Consider the following 25,829-nt stretch of genomic DNA (forward strand, 5'->3'; position numbering starts at 1 on the left):
TCTTTGCAAGTTGCTCAGAGACAGCCTCAAAGCCAATCTCGGCCGAACCGCCACACTGCGGCACAACTGACAGCACCTTCTCGACAACCGCGGCGTGGTTAGCTCCGCTCTGTGGAATACCCTGTATCACATTGTTCACTTCAGTGGTAAAGTTCCGCAGTATGTCCAGCTGGTGGAATAAAGAACGATCTTTGAGGTATGCCCTTATCCTTTCCATGCGTGCGCTAGCAGGGTCACCTTCCGGCACATCATTGGTCTGCTTTTCCGTGGATGATGCAGGTTTTTGGTCCCCTGCTTTAGTTTCTCCACTGTCATCGGGAGATGGAGTTGTAGTTCCGTTGGCATCGTCGGTCACACCGCCCTCGCTTCTTTCGGTGGAATGGCTGTCTTCCTTGGGAGACTGCGAAGCTGATAGGTCTTCAAAAGAGGGCATTGCTTCCGGTTTTGCATGGTTTTCAATTTTCAGATATGCGTCTAAGTCGGCCTTGTGTTTTTGAATGAAATTGGTCGCTTTGATAATCCTGCTGTCGAAGTCTTGCAGAAGGTGACTTGTGGCGTTGATCACCAGTGATTGCTTGCCCTCGAACTGCCCTTCCAAAGCGCTCACAACACTACGAAGCTCATCTAATCTTCCCTGCGTCGCGCCTCCACGGTTGAACTCGTCCATCAACTCGCGGTATCTATCAAACATGTTTCCGATCTCGATGTACTCCTTGGCGTCACGACTTAGGCTTATGAAGTCGTTCATTATCTGCCCAGCTTCGGCTTGATCCGCATCTTTAGTTTCTTGTGGAGCGTCAGAAGCCAATAGCGCAAGTGATACGGCTGCCAAGTCAGCATATATACCCTCAACATCCTTCACAATGGTTGCAAGGCCTTTGATGCGCCCGTAGAAAAACTCGTCACCGGCGTAAAAGTCAAGGCCTTTAAGAGGAATCACTTCAACGTCCGAATCGTCGCTCTCACCGGGCAGTATCGTAGCGAAACCGCTGAGGATTACCATGTACAGGCACACAAGGGCAGCAAGTACCCTTCGTCCGCGGTACTGAACAACAGCCATCGTTACTGACTAGAAGCGCAGAGCCGAAGCGAATATATTTCGAAACTTATAAAGACACCGGGTGTTAACGGGGGTCTTTTTTATTCGGAGGGATTCACAAGCCGCTACCAAAGCTAGCTATGATTGAGGCTGCATCCAGAACACCGTTGCGCATAAACGAGACCACTAGAATGTAGTAATTATATTTTGCGTTTACAACTGTTGAAGTTAATGAATTGATAGCGATATGGCAGTAGGCTGCCAGAGCCGCACAATGGCAGGCAGCAGCGAGAAACGTCTTGCTGCTTTTCGCAGCTAAGAGCCATTGCGCTACGAAATATTCCACGGCGTCTCACTGTACCCTATAATGTGTAACTTAGAACAAAAGCACCTCTATATGTTGGTTGTGATGCGTAAAATAAAGTATACGCCGAATTTAGTCATTCTGACCGGAGCGCAACGCATAGTTCCCAGCTGCTCTTCCTCGCCAACACAATCCAAAACGTCAAATGAGATGTACCTATGGTGTGCATCGCTTCTAACAGGTTCTATTAGCGCAACTGCCGGTAAAATAGTTCTTGACACGAAATTCTGGTGTCGGCAGTGACCAGTGCCGCCAGCGATAACGCCAATGCCGTGATTCGGCTGGTGGCCGGTATACAGCCTCAATGATAATCAAAAGTTGTGCAGCAACGCAGTAATTGCCCTGTGTACCACGGGAAACAAAGAGTAACGTAATTACTGTGTATATAGCTGCTTCACAAGGATGGCACAGTTTACACCTACACGCCCATTTTCTAAACACACGAGGAAAATGTGTGCCGTAATAGCTTGTTTTTATTGTTGCAATTGATATTAATGATGTGCGTTGACGAATTCATGTTTCCACCGGCCTGACAATGGCAGTCGACTGTATGGTAAACGTGATGCCACACCAAGGCTTCATATGGCAATTTATGCGGCCTTCCGTGTTACTGATACAATAGGATAAATGTAGGTGATGTGTAGAAGCTGATGGTGCGGCTAACTTTGAAGACACGGCCAGTGTGCAGGCTGTCCTTCTGCGCTCCACGGAGATTCCACGCCTTCGCGGCTGTATGGATGCTCTTATGGCTCTCCAGCCATGTGGCGGAATGTGTTCACTCGCCTATGCGGTCGGCGGTGGCCACGGTTGCCGTTTTTGGAGGCAACCCTCTGTCGCGGAGCACGGCGGGGCTACAGGTGAGGGACCTTCCACGCCAACGAAAGTTCATGACGAGCAGAAATATGCAAAATCGCAACGCCATCTCACAAGATGCCCGCGCATGGCGATGGTGGCTGTAAAGTCGTCGGATGATCTCCCTTCAGCAGTTGAGGACGATGCGGACTACGAAGTGGCAAAGAACCAGGTATGTCTAAAGCCGCCAGCAGCCAGTTGAGGCATATCTGCAGCCTTGAATGGGCTTGCATTGTCACGTGACTGCTATTTTTTCGCATATTAGATACAATAACTCGCAGATTGTCACTGAGGTCAAGGAGGTAGAATCCTTGTTCAAGGCGGTGTTGAGTCGGATATTCAGCCACCTCTACCATTACGTGAAACACAAGGCGATGCAATCGTATTTGTCGTTCTACATTGTCAGCCCCCTGGGCCTGGGAATCGGGAACCTGCTGAACAGCAACCTCAACGATCAATACATTACCAAGTAGGTTACCAAGCATCCCATTCTCACAGTTGCAGTAAATTGGGGCTGCCAGAAAACGCTACACCGGCCACTTTTAATATCGCATATGAGCAGGTACGAGTAAGGTGTTCCACTTTCACGGTGGTTAGGTGGAGGTGCCATCGCATTTCTCAAAGGCTCATAAGCAGTGCTGGTTGATACGGTCAACGAACCCTAAAGCGACAAAGGCATTTGTTCTCCTGCACGGATGGTTCGGTAACATGCAGTCGTGCTTACAATTTGCCGATATGCTCAGCAAGGTACTGTTTCGGTCTGCTTTTAGTAGCTGCACTGCCTATTTCCACGAATAATATCCTCGTAGATGGGTTCTCTAGACACCCACCACATACTCATATTGGATTTGCACGACGACAGCGGAAAGTCGTTCGAGACAAACGTTGGTTTGAAGGGAGTCGCGGACATATACGATGCTGCGGCGTATCTGAATCGCGAATTGGGTGTGGACCATATGAGCCTTTATGCGCAGTCTGTGAGCTGTATCAGTGCACTGCTGTTCAACGAGCTCGTCTCAAGGATCAAAAAACCTTTAGAAGACACTACCAGAGAGGCAATCTGCCCGCTTTTCGATGGCATGGATCCCGCCGTCCTCCGTAATTTCACAGTCGACACGATCATCATGGAATCTCCGGTGGCAAACATCCGCAATCACGTGGCTAACTCGACGACAGAATCCGTTAACTGGTTTATGGAACACGTTCTATCATTGGTCAACAAGTGAGTGGAATAACATGTTTTAATGAAATGCAGGGGCGGATTTCACATTGATAACCTATCCCTCCGAACGCTGTTGAGGGATCCGGAGACGTGTTCCAAATCGTACATAATGCAGGGCGCAAAGGACACCGTTACCACCCCTCAGATGCTTCGGAGTGAGTTAATGCGGAGTGATTTGCCATCCCGCATAAACATGTTTTTGTTCCAGGACGGAGGCCACGCCAACTTATCGGCAACAAGCAAACCGGACTACTACTACACCATAAAACACGTGACGGTCGGTAGGAATGCGTGGGAATTCCTGACACGCAAGGGCACAAAGACGCGTGTTGACGACCCAGATGGCCTGGTTATGTGACATTTCCAGGGCAATACTTAACTGGGCATAGACGGGAATCTAATTTATTTAGTAATCGCATACTGAGAATCTTAGAATAAGCACTTACACTCCATAACCGAGGTTTATTCTGTTGCAAAAGTCATTGTTGAATGGGTTTTAAAACTAGTGCGCAATGGCAAGTTTCATTAGACAAGGTAACGGATAGCACGTAAAAAGTGTAATCTCATGCATAGGGTTTGTAGCACAGAACATAGCGTTATTATCGTGGAAATCGCGATTAATGTTGTCCGTATGTCATGTGTAAGGTGACGAACCAACCTGGCGGTGCCGGTGGCATCTGAGAGCGTGTATTGCCGGTGTCGGAGACCTCCGGCGAATTAAGCGCAGTTTCTACGGAGCGACAAAGGGCGGATTCGTGTGGTTGAGGTGTATGTGTGAGGGGAGTCGGCGTCACTCTCGCGTCGCCCTCCGTACGTGTCGCAGTCACGCGATACTTGATATTCCGGCGTGGTTCGGGAATCGTGCAGATGTGGGTGTGTGTAGCGCCGTGGTTCGTATTGTGACGCCACTGTGAGTGTTGTTGTCCACCCCTTTCGTGTCGCTTGCGTGCAGTGGATTTGGTTGGTGTTGCAGGATGAGCGCATTGGCCAGCTCCCTTTCAGTGAATCTGAGCCAGGTTCTGCAGAAGAATGTGCATCTGCTCGACCTTCAGTACGACCATTACTGCAAATACGTGGCAGCTGGGTGTCGATCGCAGAATGGCTCTGAGGTGGTGATTTTGGAGAAGGATGTGTCTGCCGATGACTCCGGCAGCTTCCGCGTGGTGAGCAGCGTGAGCACTCGTTGCGATCCTGTGTTGTTGTGCTGGGCTCCTCCCCAATTTGGGAGGGTGCTGTTGGTGGCATTGAGCGACAACTCCATTTCGTTCTACCAGCATGCGCCGTCAGCGGGAGTGTGGCAGCTGTCGTTGTACCAGGAGAAGCGCGATGTGCAGAAGTCGATAAGTTGTATGAGTGTGGGCGTGTCACCGAAGGGCGAGCTGCTGTGCGCCGTTGGTTCGCCCGGCGGCAGCATCGGCGTGATCTTTTGTGAGGGATCGTTTGAGTGCGTTGAGTTCCAGGCCCACTGCGGCGGTGTGAGCAGCGTTTGCTTCGCCGGTAACGACAGTGTGTTGTCTGGTGGCAGTGCTGGGCGTTCGTGTCAGCTTGCCAGCGGTGGCAGCGACGGCTGCGTGAAGGTTTGGCAACTGGTCGATCGCAAGTTCCAGCTGCTGAAGACGTTGCCTCTGGAGTGCGAGTCCAAGAGCCTTACTCAGGTGAAGTGCCTGTGCTGGAACAAGAGCGGCGACCGCTTGGCGGTTGGCACTGGTGGCAATTTGTTGTTGTTCGGCGGTGGGCCCGAGTGGTCTGAGTGCCAGCGCGTTGGCCTTCCTCGCGCGTCCGCGAATGTCTCCGCGTCATTCAGCAACGAGCGCCTGGTGGTCTCGTGCGACAACGAGTGCTTCGTGTACCGCGCCGACGACCGTGGCGCGTACGAGCTCTCCACCGCGCTCCAGGCTTCCACCGAATAACAACCACCGCTCCGACACACACGCACATCATTCAATCGGAACTATCTAATTTTATTGTAACAAAATATGTGGATATGGTGGCGGCGAGTGATGTGTAGAGTGTTCTGGTTGTGCCGCAGTTGTCCACGTCCGCCTTAGTTTGCGGTTCTGCATTGCCTCTGTTATTTTTGATTTGTTACTATGCGTGATTGAACAATTGTAGCCGATGATTCTATATTGATAACGCACGTAATATATTGGTGTATCGTACTGGATCCCATCAGGCCGGACCACAATGGACATCCGCCTAAGTCCTCCTCGGGAGGGTGTCCGAGGCGGACGTGAGCAATTCAAGTGGGACGAGGTGAAGAAATATCTTACCAAGGAACGCGAACACTATTTGGGTAAGTTTTGGGTATCCAGATTGTGAGAGCTTCCTAGGCCATAGTGTTAAGATTGGCATGATTGAACACAAGAACAAGTTCTACAAACACGACTGGTATATGAAGGATGAAGGATTGGGTAATACTTCAGATGCAGCCGATGAAATGAAGTTAATAAAACTTTATGAAGATGAGTTGATGCAGGAAATGCTGTAAGTTTAGTTCTATGGTTACTCAGCGAGATTCAGGGGTGCAATACCTAAGCGTTTGATGCTACTCAAAAGCAGACCAACAGACGTTGCAACATTGCGAACATTGCTAAATGTTGACAATGAGCCCAAGCATGCTTTAGAGGATAGCAGTACCGAGGCCATTAACGCCAAGACGTCCGATGCGCCACAGGATTCAGCGCAACATTCAGATCGCAATCATTCCAGCAGAGTATCGCGCACATCTCATCGCAGGTCACGTGACCGTAGCAGGCATCGTGACCGATCCCGTGAGCGTCGTTCACGAAGAAGCCCACATCGCTCGTCATCTAGGCATAGATCCCGTAGGAGGGAAAGAGATTTTAGGAGAAGCCGATCCAGATAGTTGGTTTTTGTACAATTGGTGTCTGATTGGGTACTGCTTAGTGATTAAGTTTGGCCAAGGAGCATGTAATAACTTATAGGATGCTGTTACCGTGACATTGGATTTCGTAGTATTATAAACGCTACCAGAGGAGGCACGTCTATGCGATGGAAGACATTGGGATGCTATGAATATGTTGAAATGCATTGTTGTATAGTATTTTCAAAGTAGCACTGCATAAACATGAAAGAATGTGGCAGTTAATATGACATTAAAATGATGCGTTCTCTACGTGAAGCTACTGTGCCTTCTCTGACGGGAATGCGGGGTAGCGGTCTATACCCATGCTCTCGGAAATCTATCCACCTAGAAGATTATTTGTGAATCGGCCGGAACTTTTGGGCGACCTTGAAAATGCAGCTTATGTTTTAATCATCATCAGATGGTATGTGTCGGCAAGCATGGTCCAGTATATGAACATATTGGATCATCACATTGCGAATTCCACCATTTCTCCTCGTCGGCCAAGGGTGAAGGAGACGAATCCGGCAGACCTTTGTTTCCAGGGACTGCGGTCTACCGCCAATGCATAGGGCATAGCAATTCAGCTCTTTGTGTCCAAAATGCGTACTCCACGCCGACGAACATCACCTGTGCATTTGCGTTTGCGGCGAAAGGATAGCGGAAATATTCAGTATACGTTCTACGGTCTACAGTTGCGTTTAGTTATACAATTAAAACGTTCATAAGCGTTGCACTCAGCAGGTGTTCTGCATTTGAGTACAGGCTGTGGAGCTGAGAGCCGCGAAGCAGCACTGCTCACTTATCCATATGAGGTCCGAAACAGTTGAAACCGTGAATCAAACGCAAGTACGCACACAATATCTGGTGTACTAAAATGAGAGACCGTGCATTCGGGAAAATGCGATAAATTGCTCGGTGAATTCGAATACAGAGACATTGAGAAGTGTGTTTGCCCTCATGACTGCAGTATTGTGTATTAAACGTGTATACATAAACACGGTATAAATAACATTTCATAAACTAGCAGCGTTTTGTGAGAATTTGTATGACGCTGACTGACAGAGGACACCGACGCATAGATGATGTTTGTCGGAGTAATTTAACAGCCCATCAGCAACACCCAATCAATAGAAAGCCAATACTCCAGCGATGTTGTAAAGCATGATGAAGGTTTCTTTTTTAATACTGCTCAACACCTTGGATAAATCGAAGAAAGACATGTCATGGCGGCAGTCCCATTTTGTGTAACCCCCGGCGGCCAATACATCTACCACACGCTGCCTCTCTTCAAGCCATGACCATACGCTGTTCGTGGCGTTGCTTGCATCCATCAGAGTGAGCAGGCCTGTGTACAACATAGGTGCGATTCCCACGAAGATCTTCGCGCAAGCTTCCGGATCGTTCGAACAGGACCTAGCCCACGTTGCTTCTGAACTGTAAGCAGACGTATACTCCCCGGGACGCCTTAATGCATACAAAAACTTCTCACAAGCATAGACGACGTTAGCTACGTTGTCTGCGACCTTTTCGGGCTTGGATCCCATGGCGTCAGCGAACTCGCCGGTGTTTTTCTCGACAGAGCCATTGCACCTCTCCAGCATTACGCTTGAGGATCGATGGTGCTTAAGCTCCTTTTGCCCGATGAACCTGTCAGAAACGCGTTTGAGTTCTTCTATGGTTGTCACACTTCTAGTAACAATCGGCTGTTGTCCGAGGAAATCGTAAAGCGCCGCGCCCATAGCCTTGAAGTTTGTCGAAGGATCCGTTCCTTTCAAGGCCACCAACCAGTCAATGGCTTCCTTGAGGTTCCAAGGGTTATCAGCCAGCGAATTGTACACCATTTTGTAATGAGTGGTTGAAGGCTGCAAATAATATACACGTGTGGAATCTGTTGTTATTTCACAGATGGAGCCTTTAGACAGCTATGTCTTGGTAGCGGATCAGTTCAACTACCGGTGCCTTCCAACGTATACCTGTCTAATTGAACTGGCGAAGTCGCCTATACACCAATTAGACTATCAGATGGGTTGCGATGGCGAGCAAGATGTCGTGTCTTAGACACGTTCACACAAGTAACGTGGCATGCAGTGCGCAGCACGCGAGTCATTGGGGTAGACAAGTTCCAGGCAAAATGGCGAATATTGAAGCTAGACATGTTAGTACAATTTGTGGAGACCCATCAATGTCTAAGAATTAGCAGTAGCTTGCTGGCAGTATTTCGCAGAGCCCACGGCGTCTGATGGTTATCACGTTAAACTATATCGCAAACTCACAGTATCTCGCCCATGATCAGGCTTCAACAGAGATGCTAAAAGCATAGGTTACAACTAACACGCCACACACCTCGTGTGCCAATCACATGCTCACGTACAATGGCACTTCTGAGGCCATGACGCAACATACCTCTTGCTTGTATCCGCAATCCGTTCACAGCATGGAATGGCGCAAACGTGTCTGGCTGTTTCAACGCTGTGCAATACACCATACGAAAAACCACGATCGCACATCAAACTAAACTGTCTGCCAATTGGCGAATTATATTGGCCGTATGTGTTCTGATACGGTTAAAGATGCGCAATTTCGGTGAGTTCGTGAACTGTCACAGCACTGCACATGCTTCCCTAAAACGACTATATACCACTCCACCAAATCAAATCATATGGTGAGAAGCTATTATGTGAATGCGATAACTACTATTAGACACCAACATAACCAATAGGGTCCTCGTCGAAGTAGTCGACGTCATTGTAAAGTGAGAGCATCTTCCGGCCTTTTGTGAGCAGGGCCTTGACGTCGATGTGGTGAGAAGCCTTGGTGCGAATAAGGTGTGATCGGATGTGGAGCACGTCCAGGCGGTATAGCATTGTCTTGGCACAGATGAGGAATGCGAGAGACCAGAGTGCCACCAGGGTGAAGATGAATGGCTCCCGGATGGTGAAGAGGAAATTGTCCATGGCGGTCATGAGTGTTGCGATAGGCCCACCGTTGACAATTTCCTTCAGCTTGGCGATGACCTGTTGACATGTGAGTGTCGGCTGCGATCCCACCTCCGGCGGCGTGAACCCGTGAGTGTAGAGGAGGGGCAGGGCAGTGGAACACAGGTGGAGGGATGAACACTTGATACTAACATGCTTCTTGAGTTCGTAGTGCAGTTTTTCAAGTGACTCCCACAGTCTGTCCGGCAGGTACACCGTCCAGCTGAGGTAGGTGTGGGCGAAGCTCTGGGAGTACAGGGCGTACGCCCGGTACGTGATGGGAGACATACGTGGATGGCAGTTGGAAGAGTCATCGCCGCAGCCAACCAGTGTGGAAAGGGTACGGGGATGGTCATTGTCGTGGCTGGAGTTGTGTTTGGATATGAGAGACTCGGAACCCCGGATGCCCTTGACAGCTCCAAGGTCGTAGAGACCAAGATGGTCCCAGTCGGGGCAGTCGGGATGTGGATTGAGGAGTGAGTTTCCTAGTGGAGACAATGACTTTGACGCATACTCGTGCAACTCGATGCCGATATGGTGGAAGTACGAGACAAGCTCCCCTGTCGTCCTCGGCGTCCGCCTGGTGATGCAGTTGAGGTAGGAGCACAATGTCAGGATGGGGTCATCGCCGCCGCAGCTGGGAGTGAGGATGGCAGAAAGGGTGGCGCCATTTTGTGATTTCTCAGGCAAATCACTTTTTTTGAATCCCATCCTGACGCGGCTCTTGTGGCACAGGTTGTATGGGTCGAAGAGGTGAGTCTTGAAGGTGGAGTCCCAGCCATCGGTCAGGAACGACTGGAGGGGAGATTGTACCTTGGAATCACTGCCGTAGTCATAACTCTTCCACCCACCATGATATTTATCTCGATTACACTGCGCCTTCAGGAACTGCAACTGGTAGTGGCAGGCGTAGACGTAGTCCCGCAGCTGGCAGAGAAGAGAGGCGGCGTCGGGGGAGTAACAAAACTTAGTATATTCTGATTTGAAGTCGATGTCAGATAGAGCATCGCCGGATTGCATACGCATTATTCCGTTCAGGACGTGTGCGGAGTAGAGACAAGCCTCGGTAAGGGTGTCGGCGATATGAGATGCGGACAAGGAGTATAGATCCCCGTTGACCTGGAGGGCATACTTAGGGTAGAATGTATCGCCGTTGATTTCATTGAGTATATTTTCCATATGTCTCTCCATCTTGGCAATAAGTCCGTACGCATTGAGACCGACCAGCCAGAAGAGCATGGCCTTGACGTTGGTGGGAGGCGGTAGATGGTCGGAGTCTGGTGGAGGGGGTATCGTTGCTGCAGTGGTGGAATTATTAACGTAATTCCAAGGATTATTGCACATGTTGGGATTTGGTGCAATGTCAAATGCGTAGTCTTTAAATTCTCCCCAGGTGGAGGAATCATCGTAATTCCCATTAACATCAGGCGATGCCATAGGCATCCGGGGGTGAGTTATGGAAGTTGAGGCTAGTCTCATATTTTCCACAACCGGCAGAGCCGGGCGGTGATTAATTTCAGATTTCAATACATGGTCGCGTGAATTGAAGTCCCTGACTTCTATGTCAATGGGAAGAGGCTGCAGGCGAACATTTAGATTAGGAGCCGAAATAGGGTTACCTGTAATTTCCAACGTAGAAGGGCGGTCAGGGGCTTTAATAGGGTCACCGCTAACAGGGTTATCATATGTTCGAGCTTGTGGATCTACCGGACGCCATATGCCTTTCGAGTTTGGTATGGACATTCCTGTGAATCCAGAGTTGCGCAACAGTTCATCATAACTTTCCTGAAGTTCTGCCTTCCATTCTTTATCCTGAGTTTCATGCACGACTTCTGCAATTTCTGTGCCGTTTAATTCGGCAACTGTTGGATCGTCAATACCAGGTACAAGGGAATCGTCAGAGTCAGACATCACTGCATCCCCATCAATCGCATCTACTTCTAAACCGTCCATATATGCCGGGTATACACTGTATACATGTTTCTGTTCCGCTATTTCTGCTCCGTCGACAGCCACCATGTCGGGATCATCAAGACCTGCGACTACGTCGCCGTCTAAATCGTACATTGCTGAAGTGACAACATTTCGATTTAGGGTGGCCGTAACATCTGAACCCATAGTATTCTTTACATACTTTCCTACTTGATTTGTGACGTCGGACACTTCTGCCCCATCAAGACTGAATGCCATTAATTGTTTCAGATCTGCAGACGCCTGATTGAGCCAGTCTAATGGTTTACGTTTCTCATCCGCTTCGATTCTGTTATTCCATTCATCTTGCAGTTTTTTCAAATCCGTGTCTACAACAGCTTCTCCGCCGAGAGATATGGGAATCTCAGCATCTTGAACACCCCTATTCCCCTGTCCGATGTCCCTCCCCCGTGATTCATAGTAATCACGCCCACGACCAGGTGGGACACCGGGCAGCAGGGGGTAAGGCGCGGGAGCATGAGGGATGGGCTGAGTACGAGGGATGGGTGGCGGCTGAGGTCTATTTACTGCGGTTTGTGTATTACGCCTTTCATCTAATTTGGCTCGGAATTTTGTTTCATTGATTTTTTCGAACTTTTCTTGAGCCTTTTTCCATATGTTCTCCATGTTTTTTCTGGCATCATAATTTCTTTTTTGTACTTTGCTTCCATATACTTCCAGGTGCTCTCTCAACCGTTCTTCCTCAGGATCCACCTTCCCATTACTCCCACCAACCCCTCCACCGCCACCTGAATCAGGAGCCATGCCAGTGGATGTCGTAGTAGCAGCGGTGGTGGAACTTTGCGATGTACCTTGATAACCTGGTTTAGCAGAACCAGAAGATGTCGTCTGCCCAACCTGCCCCGGACCATTACTAGTAACAGGGACGTTGGATGCCCGAGGGCCTTGGGTAGTACCACCTGGTGTTGAAGATTGTCCAGATGATGAAGCGGAATCAGGCTGTTGACCTTTATGACCACCTCCCGGTGCGCCGTGCCCCTCACCACCTGGTTGACCAGTCACAGAAGTAGACCCCGTACCATTACCGGGAGCAGGGACACTAGATAACGAGGGGCCTAGAGGTGGAGCACTTGGAGGCTGAGAAAGAGCAGCCTGTGGATAGGCATTAGACTGTGAATCTTGACTACCACCGCCCGGTGAACCCTGCCCCTTACCATATTGTTGACCAGCACCAGAAGACCCCTGACCACCACCGGAGGCAGAATCAACAGATGACAGAGCGCCTGAACCTTTAACACTCGGTGACTGAGGAGACGCAGGAACGTGAGCGCCAGTAGGCTGTAAACTTTGAGGAACACCACTCTGTGAACCCTGCCCCTTAACGCCTGGTTGACCAGCGGCAGGAAGACCCTGACTACCACCGGTACTAGGGGCACCACCCGGAGCAGGGACAACAGATGCCCGAGGGCGTGAACTTGTACCACTGGGAGTCTGAGGTTTCGGAGCTGGAGAGGCGGCAGCCTTTTTACCCGCATCACCACCTCCATTTGTACTCCCACCCCCGCTACCCGGCTGACTAGTGGAGCCATGGGCTGCAGGAGGACCGGTGGGAGGGGCTTGAGGGGGTTGTGCTGGTTGCGGTTGAGATGGAGATTGTCGTTGAACATTATTTTGACGCGGAAAAGATGTTGTAGACACGGTACTAGGATGCCCTAGGGGGCCTTTCTCACCTTTAGCCCCTGTCGATACTGGCGCTCCTATACCACCGGGAGGCTTAAATGAAGATGTGCCGGCTGATGATATTGCAGGCTTTTGTTCACTTTGACCACTATTTTGACTTGGAGCTACATTATTTCTGCTTCCCGTGTTCTGCGCTCCCCTCACTGTCTGGCCTTGATTTGGAGTTCCTTTGGTATTTCCACCCGGAGGTGGCGTAGCTATTGTTGTAGTGGCAGGTGGCTGCACCGCCTTTACATGAGTGGCCGCATGCTTTGTAGCCTCCGTTTTAGTCGCTTCGGTTTTAGTGGCAGTCGGCTTCGCCGCCTCGGCTTTGGTGACGACGGTCGCAGAGCCGCATTCATAACCATCCAATATATCTTTAAGCCTCGTCAGCATTGCATCCAGCTGATTGAACTTTTGAAATATAGGATTCCAATCATCTAAATTACGTGGCTTGGACCGCACGCTGTTGTTACTCCCGTCAAAAATGAACCCATGGGGATAGAGTTTATCCTCGGCAAATGATTGAAGTACAGTCATCTGCGAATGTATTGAGTGAGGTATCATGCCTTTCATTTCGCTGGCGGCTTTTTGCAAGTTTTCTCTAAACCATCTTCCGGCTTTTTCAGCGAAATGGACTACGTTTTTAGGTCCAATCCACATACCTGTAAAAGAAAACCCTGCGCCAGTCAGTATTTCAATGTGTCCATGTAGATGTTGACAATGGTTTTTTAAATCTTGCCAACATATCTTGTTTCCATGGCCCTTCTCTAACGCCTTTTTAAACGCCCCGCCTTCAGGTTCCCTCGTCTTGGTAACCAACTGGCAAAATGCGTAAACCAGAAGGGCAGTGTTCCCAGTGTTGAAGGTATTCCACTGTTTTTCCAAAGTAGTCATAATCACATTTCGATGGTGATCATACCCTGTCTTTCCTTTAGCAGCGTCTTTATTCAAAATTTTTTTTAAATCCTCTACTAGTGTGCCACCCTGTACACTACTAAGCTCTCCGGCATCAAACCCACCTTCGATAATGTTATTCCCACTAGTCAAAAACGTCTGAAAATTTCCGGACATAGGAGACAGTGAAGCCCAATCTCCACCTCCAACACCGCTAAACGCGCCATCCACGTGATACTGTATGAAAGAAAGCGCAGCAAGTAACTTAGGGGTGCATTCTAAAAGTGCGTCAAGAATATCATTTGGTTTGCCTGTATAAGTGCCCCATCTCGTAACTTGCTGAGATGACAATTTTTTATATATCAGCGAGACATTTTCAAGGAATCTGAAAAATTCAGTTTGCAGTGGGCCTTTAAGTCCGGGCATTCCCGGAAAATAATGTTTCAATTTTTGAACAAATGAAGTTACCACTAGTTTTTTTGGACCTTTACCGCTATTCAACCACTCCAGGAACACAAGACAATCCTTAAGAGTGTTAAGAGGCGGAATTCCATTTTTCGCCGCCATCCTGCTCACTCAACCACACGCATACATACTCTAATAACGAATTAAAACGCGTGTCAAAGTAAAGGTGAACTACGAAACCCCTAAATGATCAAAGCGCCGATGAGGACACGTGAGTATTGCCATACTCAGACATCGATGCGGAAACGTCAAGTGCGCTACGTGAAAACGCTACTAAGTGAACTGCCAGCGACAACGGCGTGAGTCATGATACCAACAACACGCCCGCATTCACCCTCAACGGACTAAGGACGAAACTCTCACCCCTTCCACCTACCTTAGGAGGAGGTCAGACGATAAGCTGATATATTTGGCAACACCTTAAGCTGACTGGCGAGGGGTGGATCGCAGGGTAGAGCACTGCGTGCTCCACGAGGGTTTTGGGTGGCAGGTAGGATGCCTATCCTCACCCCGCATTGACGCCGCCAAGCCGTCTCACATATGCGTTTTGCGAACGTCAGGGCACCCACGATGCAGCGTGCCGCTGTTGGCTGGGTAGACACCAGTGCCTCATTTTAGCATCACCCCAATGACCACCAGAGATTGCGAACGTTACCCCACTTTGCCCTGGCCCAACGGGGTGCATATTATAAATTGCTGCATTAATCTACGCACGTTGTTCATGCTTTGCAGTTCTATGTCTATGCGTGATATTGCTACAGCGACAACCTCGCCCGCCGTGCCCCCTCACTCACCTTCCAGCAGCATTGCAGCATGATACACGTGACACTGCCCACTTCAGCTGACGAGCTAAATTTCTCAATAACCACACTAACCACATGTAATGAGCATACTTGCAATACCGCTTCGATCGTAACACAGAACTTTGCGTGATGAAAACTCTTCACATGCCGACCACATTGCTCTCACGCCATATTGAGCTGAGGTTTGTAGACTGTTTCACTGGCTTTCGCCACTCACCCCATTTTCCAAATCTTAGTCATCATCATCTGATTCTGAGCTTCCCACTATGAAGCATTGTCTGATATCCTCCGACCATGCCATCTGTCGGTGAACTAGTGGCTTAGTCCGATGGTGCCGAGGATCCAACGCTTTGAAATTGTTGGAATGCCTCACTGCGACGTTACATATCATTTGATTATGCGCATCGTATATACAATGATCGGATAACGATACCTTTTTAGGATATTCCTCCGGTTGACTGACGTGGCTAGACATTTACTGCCGGTAATTGCTAAAGAAAAGTAGACTACTGAAAGTCATATGTACACTTCACCAACTGTTCATTGTCACGTTTTAGGTGCATTGTCGAAATTTCAGTTTGTGAGTAAATGAGCTAGCCACTGCATCCCATCTTATGACTTTCGTAGTGCAAAATGTAGAGCAAAAGCGTGACGGTACGTAAATAGATTTCACTTCATAACTACGCCAACGGCGTACTACGCCACTCATACACGACTTAGGTAACAGCGGAAAAGCGGCCGAATCATCGGCAGCAATAACAACATTATACCGTAAAGCAATGTTGCCATGGAGAGATAAGTCTCAGCACAGGCAGAACCAGCAACAAAAGAAAGCAAAGAAATTTGTATAATTCACCAACGAGTTTGCACCTGTTAGCTACTCATTTCTTGGCGTAGTAGTTCTCGATTTGGATGGTGGATAGAACTACACCCTTGGTAGTGACGCAGTGGCACTCCAACGGCGGGGTCTGGCGCAGGGTCTCCCCTGGTCCAATGAGTTCACTGTCGAACCGCAGGATAACAAAGTGGTTTGAAGAAGCTTTCACCAACGAATTGCTGACATTGCTTACGTTCTTCACTTCACCATCTACATAAACTTGGTCGAAGCAATTGGGTGGGTCCAGCGCATAAGGAGCCGGGCAGTAGAATGCAGTCTTGTGTGCGACCTGAAGGTCTATCTTGCAACCGAACTTACGTCGTCCGTTAGCGTCATTGAGTTTAGGTGTCTCAGGCTTGAACAACTCATCCGATGAGGACGTAACACCGCAGCCTTGCACGTAGGGATCTGTCGTCTCCACAGCAACTTCAACGACGTGCCACGTGTACCGCTCACCTAACCGCATGATCTGAAAATTGGGTTGCTCAGATGCGCTTGAATTTGTGATGCCATCGGAGATGATGGACAAATCGGATGGTTCAGGTCGTTTGCCGCAGACAAATGCCATGGATACGGCCTTCGCATTTCTTGGATTCTTGGATATTAGTATTGCGCCTCGATGTGACGATATAGCCAATTGTAGGTATCCGGGTATCCCCCATTGCTCAGAATAAGTGATTTCCAATGCACCCTCAGTCATAGCTATGGAATGTTCGTATTTTTCAGGCATTAGTTTAGGCCCATCTGGCGTATGGGAAAAGGCATAAAAAAAAATTTGGGGATTGTCAGGGAACCATTTCAATTTATTTCTGCCAGTGTTCGCATCAATATTTAGAGGTTGATTAATTGTGTGGAACGTATCAAAATCATTTTCACATTGCAACTTCAACGTTCTTCCCACTTCCATCTTTATCGTCCTCTGTGGTACATAACTCATCATAAGATATTCGGGTGTTGTGGCTCCTTCCATTGCCAAACCGACTTCCCTCCATGGCATCAATACGTGAGGAAGTGACGTGCGCCGTTGATATGCATGGCGCACTTTGTATGCGTGAACTTCATTTGTCATATACTTCAAAATAAGCCTAGACGTTTCGTATCCACGTTGATCAACACAGGCGCAAGCATAACTGAAAGGGATATCGCCGTTTAAGCCAATATCGAACACATGTAATCCTGGAATACGATAAGTCGTCGCATTGCAAACAGATTCAGGAAGCATCATAACCTTATTGGATGATAGGTCGTATCCTGTGGACTCGCAATTATCCGGCAACAACTCTTCGCCTGGTCGGCAGTGAATACCCACTTGCCATCCGTCACACTTAATCTGGTAAGCGCATTCATAGATTGGTCCTATCCCATTTCCCATCGGTTTGACTGCACAATAGTCCTTACTCAACTCGGGATCAAATACTGTCTGTGGCCCCTGTTCGCAACCAACTATATCATAGTAATGAGTGAGTGCGAAGGATACATTCACCGCGGCGCCTATCCTTTCAAATATGTAGTTGTTTATAGCGTTTAATGTCCAATGATAAAGAAATGAGTTTGTTCCAGCTTTTAATGCGAGAGGTTTGCTTGAATGATATTTCAGTTTTACTTCCCCATGGGACATTTGTGAAGTATCTAACTCAAGCGCATCACCAGCAAGGGCCATTTGATACCCAACTTCCTCGTAGATATAAGTATCGTAAGCTGTACTCAGTTGCCGAAGCGTGGTCAAGTTGTTTGGAAGGAATTCAGTTTTGAATAAATATCTGGGAGGGTCTTCAGATGGAGGGCCAGACGTGGAAGCCTCGTCGATATCCATGTCAAACTCGTCTTCTGAGGTTGCACCTGGAGACTCTATTGGGAATCTGATGGTCAAGGTGCTGCCCGGGTGTAACACTACAGAGCACCAAGGGCCACGTATTGGCTGAACACGGTGGCGGAATATCTTGCTGGCAATGTCACAGACGTATTCCGTTCTCCCACGGACCTCTATCTTGGCTTTCACCTGACCAGTCCCAGGATCTATGCATCTGCACTCGCCACCAAATTGTGGCAGTACAAATTTATCAAAATATTTGCCTACTACCCAAGGTCTATGGAGGTGAAAATTCCGATAGGGATGCGGCTCGGGGGCAGCCACAACTTCTCCATTATGGTCAATGAGTGATCTCATGCAATCATAAGGTTCAACAAGCCCATCGCAGAGAAATCCAATGGGTACATCAGACACAGGATCCACTACACATGAAGTCACTCCAGTGACGGGGTCGACTGTAACTTGATTGTCCGGAGCAAAAAGTGGTGAAGGGCGGCTACCACAGCCTTGAAGACGTGAATATGTGCGTTCACCGTACAAGATGAACACACCCAATGCATGCCCCATCTTAGATATTTCATCTGACAGTGATGTTGGTGGGTTCCAAGGAATGTCGTGGATTTCTATCGTACCATTCAGGCGGTCCAGGTGACGTTGCAGCGTATCGCTCAGAGTCAGGTCTCGCGGGCCGCATATGAATATCCAGCGGCGCTCTGTCATTGCAAACAACTGATCATTAGGTATATCTATTATAAGCGCCGTGTGCAATTCGTCAGATCCCATCGAAGCCAATGTCACTGGCGATTCGGTTAAGAACACCTCCGAAAGCGCAACAGAACGAAAAGTACCTTCATCACTAACATATGTTTTGAGATGAGAGTATTCATACGTGTACGGTTGCGGATGTAAAGTATACTCGATGTTGTTAAGTCGCCGAGGACAGGTCACAACTGCAGAAGAAAAGTCATCAATATCCATGTGGCACATCACGAGAGCATTGTTGATGAGCAGATCATCCGGATCTCCGAAATCACAACGCATTAGATCAATACATCTAACGTACTGTAGCCATGTTGCGCATAGCATCAAGACAAGGCCCCTCACTCTAGATACGTCCATTGTGATTGACGGTGTTGCGATGCGTGCCACAAACTATACTATCGACCGCTTAATGAAGCTAAGGTTATGGCAACAACATTAATAGGATATAATGTACCCATTAGGTTCGAAAAAGGTTTCATTTGTTGCATATAAGCGCAATGATTCTACATGGCTCACAGCAGCTGTCTGGATGCTCACCGAAGAATTTTCCTCCACCACTCCAAACGCGATAATAATGTAATTAAGCGGATAAATGTGATGAGCGACATTGTGTTCTGATTGTGTTAAATATTGTGTTGCTTAAAGTAACCTCAGAAGTTTAACACCGAGGCATCCTCAGTGTGCCAGGCAAGGAGTTTCCTCCATGCCAGCTACTGAAAACAAACTAACGGATGTAATAGTTTCAGATAAGCGACATCATACGGATAGAATTACAGACCACGTTGCTACGAATCCAGATTAATAATGTGAAACTGGTGCACAAAAGGACAATGTACGAGGTGTAGGTGCATTATCCCCAAAGGAAAGTGTTCAGTTGACTGAAAAAGTTTTCGACAATGTAGTGTGCAATTACGACTATCACACTTAGAGTATAGTACGATGTAGGGAAAGAGGCTTGTACCCAGGCAGCATGGGTGACATCCCGCATGGCACCTCATGTGACAGGCAACTGGACGGAGTGGTAAATGGAACCAATACCTGAATTCACTGACACGTAATGCCGGTAGACGATACAGTAGTGGCGTGTCAATAGAATCTACTTGTCACAATAGACAAAAACCGAGTGAGCGGATTTTATATGCACCAGTTGATCGAGGTAAATAAAAATGACGTTCATGTTCAGAATCTTATAGAAGTCTAAATAGTTATTAATGCTTCGTCTTATACACCTTTTCATAGTGGTTTATTGAGAGGCCTCACCATAGTAGCTTTGTAAGTTCGCTACACTGCCAATATTATCAGCGGTTGCACATTATTATGTTTTTTCATCTTATAGTGTGCCATGTGATTACTTGATTAGGGCCGAGTTTCGGCTACTCGGGGCTATCGCCTCACGCTGCTATTGGTTGCGGTTTCCACGTTGGTCTATTGTTGATCGTAACTGGCGCCATCCACTCTATATTTGCGCCTCTTTCATCTACAAGCTCATATGTGGCTCCGTTAAATATCATTTGTCACATAAATTGCCACCTTGAACATTGCCCTCTAGGTGAATTCTCAGCACTTCAAATCCTCCACCAGCCCCAATTTTTCCATCCTCTTGTAAAAACTTATTTTACATAAAAAACACAAAGGATCACATTAATTCCCACGGCTGTGCTATTGTATACCGATTATTATGCCGCCATATGTTCTGTGTTGATTACTGTCGACAGGCTCAGGAATGATTCCTCTTGGACTAATGTTTTGTGTTCTAATAATCAATAACTTCTTAGCCAGCATGATAAGGTGCACTGATTATAACACCTGACCGGCTGATGTATTGGCTATTTAGATTGTGTCTACAAAGGAATTTTCCTCGAGAACCTGACAGCTAGCTGCAGCTATGGGGTTTAAGTGGCTTTTATTTTCACAACGCATCTTATAGAATATATTTTTTCCTAAAATGTCATCCATCTATGAAATGGATCTTTTGGCATTACCTTTTTGTATTTTTGCACCTATTTATTGATCTTTTGATGACAAATCAATAACAATGGTGAAACTTAGAATGGTGTCCCTGTTGTACTGCGCAATATGGATGCATTGGATTGGCTGCCTTGACGCACTTCTTTGTGACTTATCAGATCCAGAAGAACCACTTGGGAGCCATGCGCTTGTTATGTGTCATATGGATACCGACACAATGGAGGATGCAATTGCAACGTGCCCTCGCCGAATCAACGACAACACCGAATATGTTTGGCATCCTCAACCAACGACCGATGGGCATCCTCATATCAAAACATACGTTAATGATAACGGCAGTTTACGTTCTCGAGATCTTTCGGATATAGTGATTACAGAAAAACAAGCTTCATTTATATCGGTGGAGTCAAATCGGTCGCAAACGGAACTTTACTTCAACTTCCCATCTCATGAATTGTTTATCCTTACTGAACGCCGTCTTATATTCATTTGCGGCCCCAGAGATTTAGTATTGAGCGATACGATGCAGCGTCACATTTACGGTCTCAAAGACACCTACCACATGGACTTGCTTCCGTGGAACTCATCGGCACCACTAGTCGAAGAACTAAAAGAAATAAGGAAGGGTTTAGGTGTATTTTTCGTGAACATAGGACGTTCGCACCTACCTCTTCAAGGCTGCGGCAGCCGCGCCTCACCACTTTTTTCACCGGACAACGTGGTTACCGAGGATAGCTTTACTGGCACCCGTTCATGTGTGGCGGATCCGATGTCAAGCTTACCGATAGGATTTGTTTGCGAAGGTCGCATTCAACCTGAGAATTGCATGAAATCACTCCTGGACAAGAATGGTTACACTGTAACTGCTCCCTCACCACATAAATATTGGCATTTTGATGACCATAGGCCTTGGGTGGTGGCGCAATATTTTGATCAATTAGCATTACCGCCCTTTACAGGCGAATGCAGGTGTGTCGATTCCGAAACAGGCCAGGTAAAGGCGAGGATAGAGATCCGTCAAAAAACCGAATACACTTGTGACATCACTAGAATGATTTTTCGCAATCGTATTCGCCCTATTCCAGGCCCTTGGTGTTCGGTTGTCCTTCACCCTGGCAGCACGTTGACCATAAAGGTGCCGATACAGAAGGTTTATCGGCAATCTTTTGACGGTTCTCCCACTGTTTCATTCTCACAAATGATGTCTCTCTATGATTTCGAAACTGAATTCCTGCCGAATGACCTGATGACGCTGCGGCAACTACACGCAATTTATGACCTTGCATCTTACGACGAAATTTTTTATCAGGAAAGCCTTGTTGGTGATGCGCTCGAGTTGGATGTTTCCCAAATAAGTAGAGGGGAGGTGAAGCTGAAGTATAATATGGGCAGACCTCTGGCGTTAAAAGGAGGATCGAACTCATTCTTATACCATTTGACAGTAAGATCAAGAAACGTGAACATTCAAGAAAGTATAAGCGCTACCATCAATGTTGCATTTGCCTTCACGCATCACTACCATGCTGTTGGTTGCGATCGTGGGCCACAAAACCTATTCGCACCCAGCATTAGCAAATTGTTTTGTTCAGCTAAACGGTGGGGTAACGGTATCGGAGAAACGTACGAATGCACGTCCTATTCAACGCTGGTTATTTCATGGGCTGGTATCCAGTGCAAGCCCGATGAGGAGCTTTTGCCAGCAAACTGTGACTCCACGGTATATGATTTCCACTCGAACGGTGTTGTGCCATTGCCTAAGTCTGTGCAGCACGCGACGGTCGTCCGTATCCTAGGCTTTCAAACGTTAGGTTTCACAGACAAAACCCCCCCCGCCAGTATTGGCTGCATATGTGTCGACCAAAGTGGCTACGAAAAGTCCAGGCTTATTTTGGAGACAAACAAGTATGAGTCGCGTAGGTACACAGTAAATGATGGAGAGGTGGTCAACATTTCACAACCTCATAGGTTACTGTATTGGCATGCGATTGGATTAACTGGCGGGTTGCCCACATCACGCGACTATTTGGTGTTAAACAACGTATCTCATAAAGTAATTACTCTGCGAGGAGGCAAAGCGTTGTTCATACGCTGTAGTGTTGCACCTGGTGCGCAACAAGGCGTGAATGGCGCTAACATACGACCGATGTGGTTGCCATCGTCGTATAACAATCATCATTATACAACAAAACAGACTCCGGATGGGCCTGAACTTGTTCTTGCGGCACACGGCGATTCAGTTGCTACTACACCGGGTGGCTTCGAAGTCTTTGCTATCATTACCACGCCAACAAATTACGAGTTGGGCATTAGATCGCAAAGACAAGCCGTGGTTATATCTAGAGATCCACTTCATACGCACTACGTGCCCATGACATTTGTCTGTGTTAAGACACCACAACAATCTGATTTTTCCGTAGTCGCAAATGATGCGTTAACTTCAGACGACGATGGACAGCGCAATGCACGCAGAATCGAATCATCACAACGATATAAGTGGCACGTCGTGGATATTCACGTCGAAACCACCGACCCGTATATGCAAGGGTGCGGTGTTACCTACGAGTCTGCTGGATTGTTCAAGCCCGAGACACCCAAAATATACGACGCCGACGGAAGAGAAATCGGTTGCAAGATTGACATTCAGGCTGCTAAGGAAGCAGCGTTCTACTGCCCAGTGCCGTACGTCCTGGACCCACCCAACTGCTTCCACCAAATGTTAGTAAACGGCAGCGTCCAGAACATAAACGACTTCAGCCATTCTTTGGTAGCGTCACATTCCAATCACTTTGTCTTACTATATTCGTTCAGTAAACTCTCAGGACATGGGGAAAAGCTGCGCCAATCTCCGCCACTTGAATGCCGCTGCGTCACCGTCAAAGGCATCGTCCTCTCCACCATCCAAATCGAGAATTACTACTGCAAGGAATGAGTAGATTAAACTCGTTAACTCGTTTGGCAAGTAGAGACTTTAATTGTCATCGTTTATGTTGGTGTCTGATGGTGTCAGAAGAAGTGACCGTTTAGGAGACTACATGCTTGTATGTCTTGAAATGAACATTTCATTGTGTTAACACATTTGCCTTAATGCCACTAACCAGATTATAGTGAGCTGTGTTGCTACTTGCCTGGTGCCCGTTTCTGATTTTGCGGGTTCCATGTCGGTCCGTTGACGATCGTAACATGTCATACATGCGGGCATTTATTTCGTTTAGGCGAATTACACTTTGAAATATTCGTGCTGCCTATTGGGAACATTTCGGTAGAGTTGTTGATCACTGGATGTTCGTAGCGCTGGGTTCCATTCAACTGTCGCTTGGCTTGTAAGACCGTCTTCACCTCTATGTAAAACTTTCGTTTGATGCACTCAATAAAGTCTAACATCACAATGACAGTTAGCGGATGAGCAGTATAATATATTATCGACTGCCCTTGAACGCCGCCATCGCGTAAACTACTTTGGCAACGCTTTCGCACGTCTCTGCGTTGACAGCCAAACCACAGTTCCCGTACATTATCTTTCTGCGGGAGTGCCCAATCACGAACATATAGATACAGAGAATACAAACTAGATATTAGGTTTTAACAGTACGTAGCATCATCTACAATTCTGAGCGTGCTTACGTCGAGTTTTTGTTGATGGCAACCCTAAGACACGCCTCTTGTATGCCTTGTATACTCGTCGTCGCATCTCCATTTCATCGGGAATTCGGACGATCCAGTGCACAGGATGCGCCAGTTGATTCGGAATATACGATGGCAATTCCACAGCGGCGAAGTTGAGATAGAATGGAAATGCATTCTTCACTCCTCGAGCAGCGATTGACGCACAGCTAGTCACATTCATATTCGTCAATTTCAAGCGGACAAGTCTCGTAAAAGCCGGTATTTCGAACAACACTGATACACAGTTGCGATTAGGTTAATTGCAAGAATTGCTGCGATAATCCCGAAGTAGGCACTCGTCTCCGTAGCGTACACGATTAACTCCTCGGATGCAATGTTCGGTAATGAAGCTGCGGCTACGGCCAGCACGAGGCATGTATTGTTAATTGCCCCGTTTATCAGGTGATACAATTCCAGTCGCGTATCCGTTTTCGCAGGAGTGTTGTACGACCTAACGTACCTTGTCAGGGCCCAATCGATTGCGGTTTGTGCTATCACGCGCGTGCTGAAGTATGTAACAAACGGATATACGATGTGGAAGCTCCTGAATTTTTCGTGCCAGTTCCACCTATTCGACAAATGTAGGGATGCAACTATCACTGCGGATACTATAATCTGTGTTAAGAAACAACACGTCCAGATGATTTTTGCCACAGTACGATTCGGATAACGCTCTTTATTCTCTGCAGCATGGGTTTCCGCAGACGCTCCGACAACTGTGTTTTCCTCTCCGCAGATGCTTACAACAGTATCACCAGATGCGGCTGTAGCCACTGAATACACTTGCACAATGCTATCCACTGACGAAGAGGCTGCTAATTGCGTCGGAGTGTCGATACAATCAGTGTCTGCAAAGTCACTCTGTAGACTGTATCCAGTGGCTTCGTAATTCAAATTATTGGTCTTTGTTAAATACACCTTTGTTCCAGTACGATGGTAGACGTTCCAATTATCTTCTGATGTATAGGCCGCGTCGCTCGCAACGGATCGGATCACCGGTCCTCCAACGTTCAAATCATCACCCGGGACGTCCGATATCCCCGGAGATTGCTCACCTTCGTCTTCTAGCGTGACTTCCACCTCACGAGCCTCTTGTTCACTATTTACCCATCTGTCTAGATAGCACTTGGCCTGGAGGTGAAGTTGCGCGAGGTCAGCCAGTTGACGCGCCTTGTGGCGTCTCTCGAAAAGCAGCCCAGTGCTCACCAGCAGCTCCGAATAGACAGCACGCTGACGAATACCTGTATATACTGTTAGCGGCGTAAAAGTTAAGATAACTGTGTGCCTATGTCATGTGTAAGGTGACGAACCAACCTGGCGGTGCCGGTGGCATCTGAGAGCGTGTATTGCCGGTGTCGGAGACCTCCGGCAAATTAAGCGCAGTTTCTACGGAGCGGCAAAGGGCGGATTCGTGTGGTTGAGGTGTATGTGTGAGGGGAGTCGGCGTCACTCTCGCGTCGCCCTCCGTACGTGTCGCAGTCACGCGATACTTGATATTCCGGCGTGGTTCGGGAATCGTGCAGATGTGGGTGTGTGTAGCGCCGTGGTTCGTATTGTGACGCCACTGTGAGTGTTGTTGTCCACCCCTTTCGTGTCGCTTGCGTGCAGTGGA

The 25,829-nt window shown here is 47.8% G+C and overlaps 8 protein-coding genes across 8 annotated transcripts; 4 read left to right on the forward strand and 4 right to left on the reverse strand.

The window, feature by feature from the left end:
- Positions 1-2,349: 2,349 nt before the first annotated feature.
- On the forward strand, positions 2,350-3,835 carry BBBOND_0311430 (hypothetical protein, conserved; the record flags this gene model as incomplete). The annotated part of the gene is made up of 6 exons (XM_012913972.1): positions 2,350-2,427; positions 2,537-2,724; positions 2,760-2,817; positions 2,853-3,002; positions 3,065-3,477; positions 3,511-3,835. 6 exons carry the CDS (start codon positions 2,350-2,352, stop codon positions 3,833-3,835), a joined length of 1,212 nt encoding a protein of 403 aa, XP_012769426.1.
- A 616-nt stretch (positions 3,836-4,451) lies between these two features.
- On the forward strand, positions 4,452-5,387 carry BBBOND_0311440 (hypothetical protein; the record flags this gene model as incomplete). Its single annotated transcript, XM_012913973.1, has 1 exon — positions 4,452-5,387. The coding sequence occupies one exon, from the start codon at positions 4,452-4,454 to the stop codon at positions 5,385-5,387; it is 936 nt and encodes a 311-aa protein (XP_012769427.1).
- Positions 5,388-5,661: 274 nt separating this feature from the next.
- On the forward strand, positions 5,662-6,422 carry BBBOND_0311450 (hypothetical protein, conserved; the record flags this gene model as incomplete). The annotated part of the gene is given in 4 exon segments (XM_012913974.1): positions 5,662-5,770; positions 5,790-5,961; positions 5,998-6,135; positions 6,152-6,422. The coding sequence occupies 4 exon segments, from the start codon at positions 5,662-5,664 to the stop codon at positions 6,420-6,422; spliced, it is 690 nt and encodes a 229-aa protein (XP_012769428.1).
- Positions 6,423-7,470: 1,048 nt separating this feature from the next.
- BBBOND_0311460 (hypothetical protein) lies at positions 7,471-8,187 on the reverse strand (the record flags this gene model as incomplete). Its single annotated transcript, XM_012913975.1, has 1 exon — positions 7,471-8,187. One exon carries the CDS (start codon positions 8,185-8,187, stop codon positions 7,471-7,473), a length of 717 nt encoding a protein of 238 aa, XP_012769429.1.
- Positions 8,188-9,042: 855 nt separating this feature from the next.
- Positions 9,043-14,436, reverse strand: BBBOND_0311470 (hypothetical protein; the record flags this gene model as incomplete). Its single annotated transcript, XM_012913976.1, has 1 exon — positions 9,043-14,436. The coding sequence occupies one exon, from the start codon at positions 14,434-14,436 to the stop codon at positions 9,043-9,045; it is 5,394 nt and encodes a 1,797-aa protein (XP_012769430.1).
- A 1,582-nt stretch (positions 14,437-16,018) lies between these two features.
- Positions 16,019-18,943, reverse strand: BBBOND_0311480 (hypothetical protein; the record flags this gene model as incomplete). Its single annotated transcript, XM_012913977.1, has 1 exon — positions 16,019-18,943. One exon carries the CDS (start codon positions 18,941-18,943, stop codon positions 16,019-16,021), a length of 2,925 nt encoding a protein of 974 aa, XP_012769431.1.
- Positions 18,944-20,621: 1,678 nt separating this feature from the next.
- Positions 20,622-23,483, forward strand: BBBOND_0311490 (hypothetical protein; the record flags this gene model as incomplete). The annotated part of the gene is made up of 1 exon (XM_012913978.1): positions 20,622-23,483. One exon carries the CDS (start codon positions 20,622-20,624, stop codon positions 23,481-23,483), a length of 2,862 nt encoding a protein of 953 aa, XP_012769432.1.
- Positions 23,484-24,409: 926 nt separating this feature from the next.
- BBBOND_0311500 (hypothetical protein, conserved) lies at positions 24,410-25,550 on the reverse strand (the record flags this gene model as incomplete). The annotated part of the gene is made up of 2 exons (XM_012913979.1): positions 24,410-25,458; positions 25,532-25,550. The coding sequence occupies 2 exons, from the start codon at positions 25,548-25,550 to the stop codon at positions 24,410-24,412; spliced, it is 1,068 nt and encodes a 355-aa protein (XP_012769433.1).
- Positions 25,551-25,829: the final 279 nt, after the last annotated feature.

The sequence above is a fragment of the Babesia bigemina genome, assembly GCF_000981445.1.
Source record: "Babesia bigemina genome assembly Bbig001, chromosome : III".
NCBI lineage: Eukaryota > Apicomplexa > Aconoidasida > Piroplasmida > Babesiidae > Babesia > Babesia bigemina.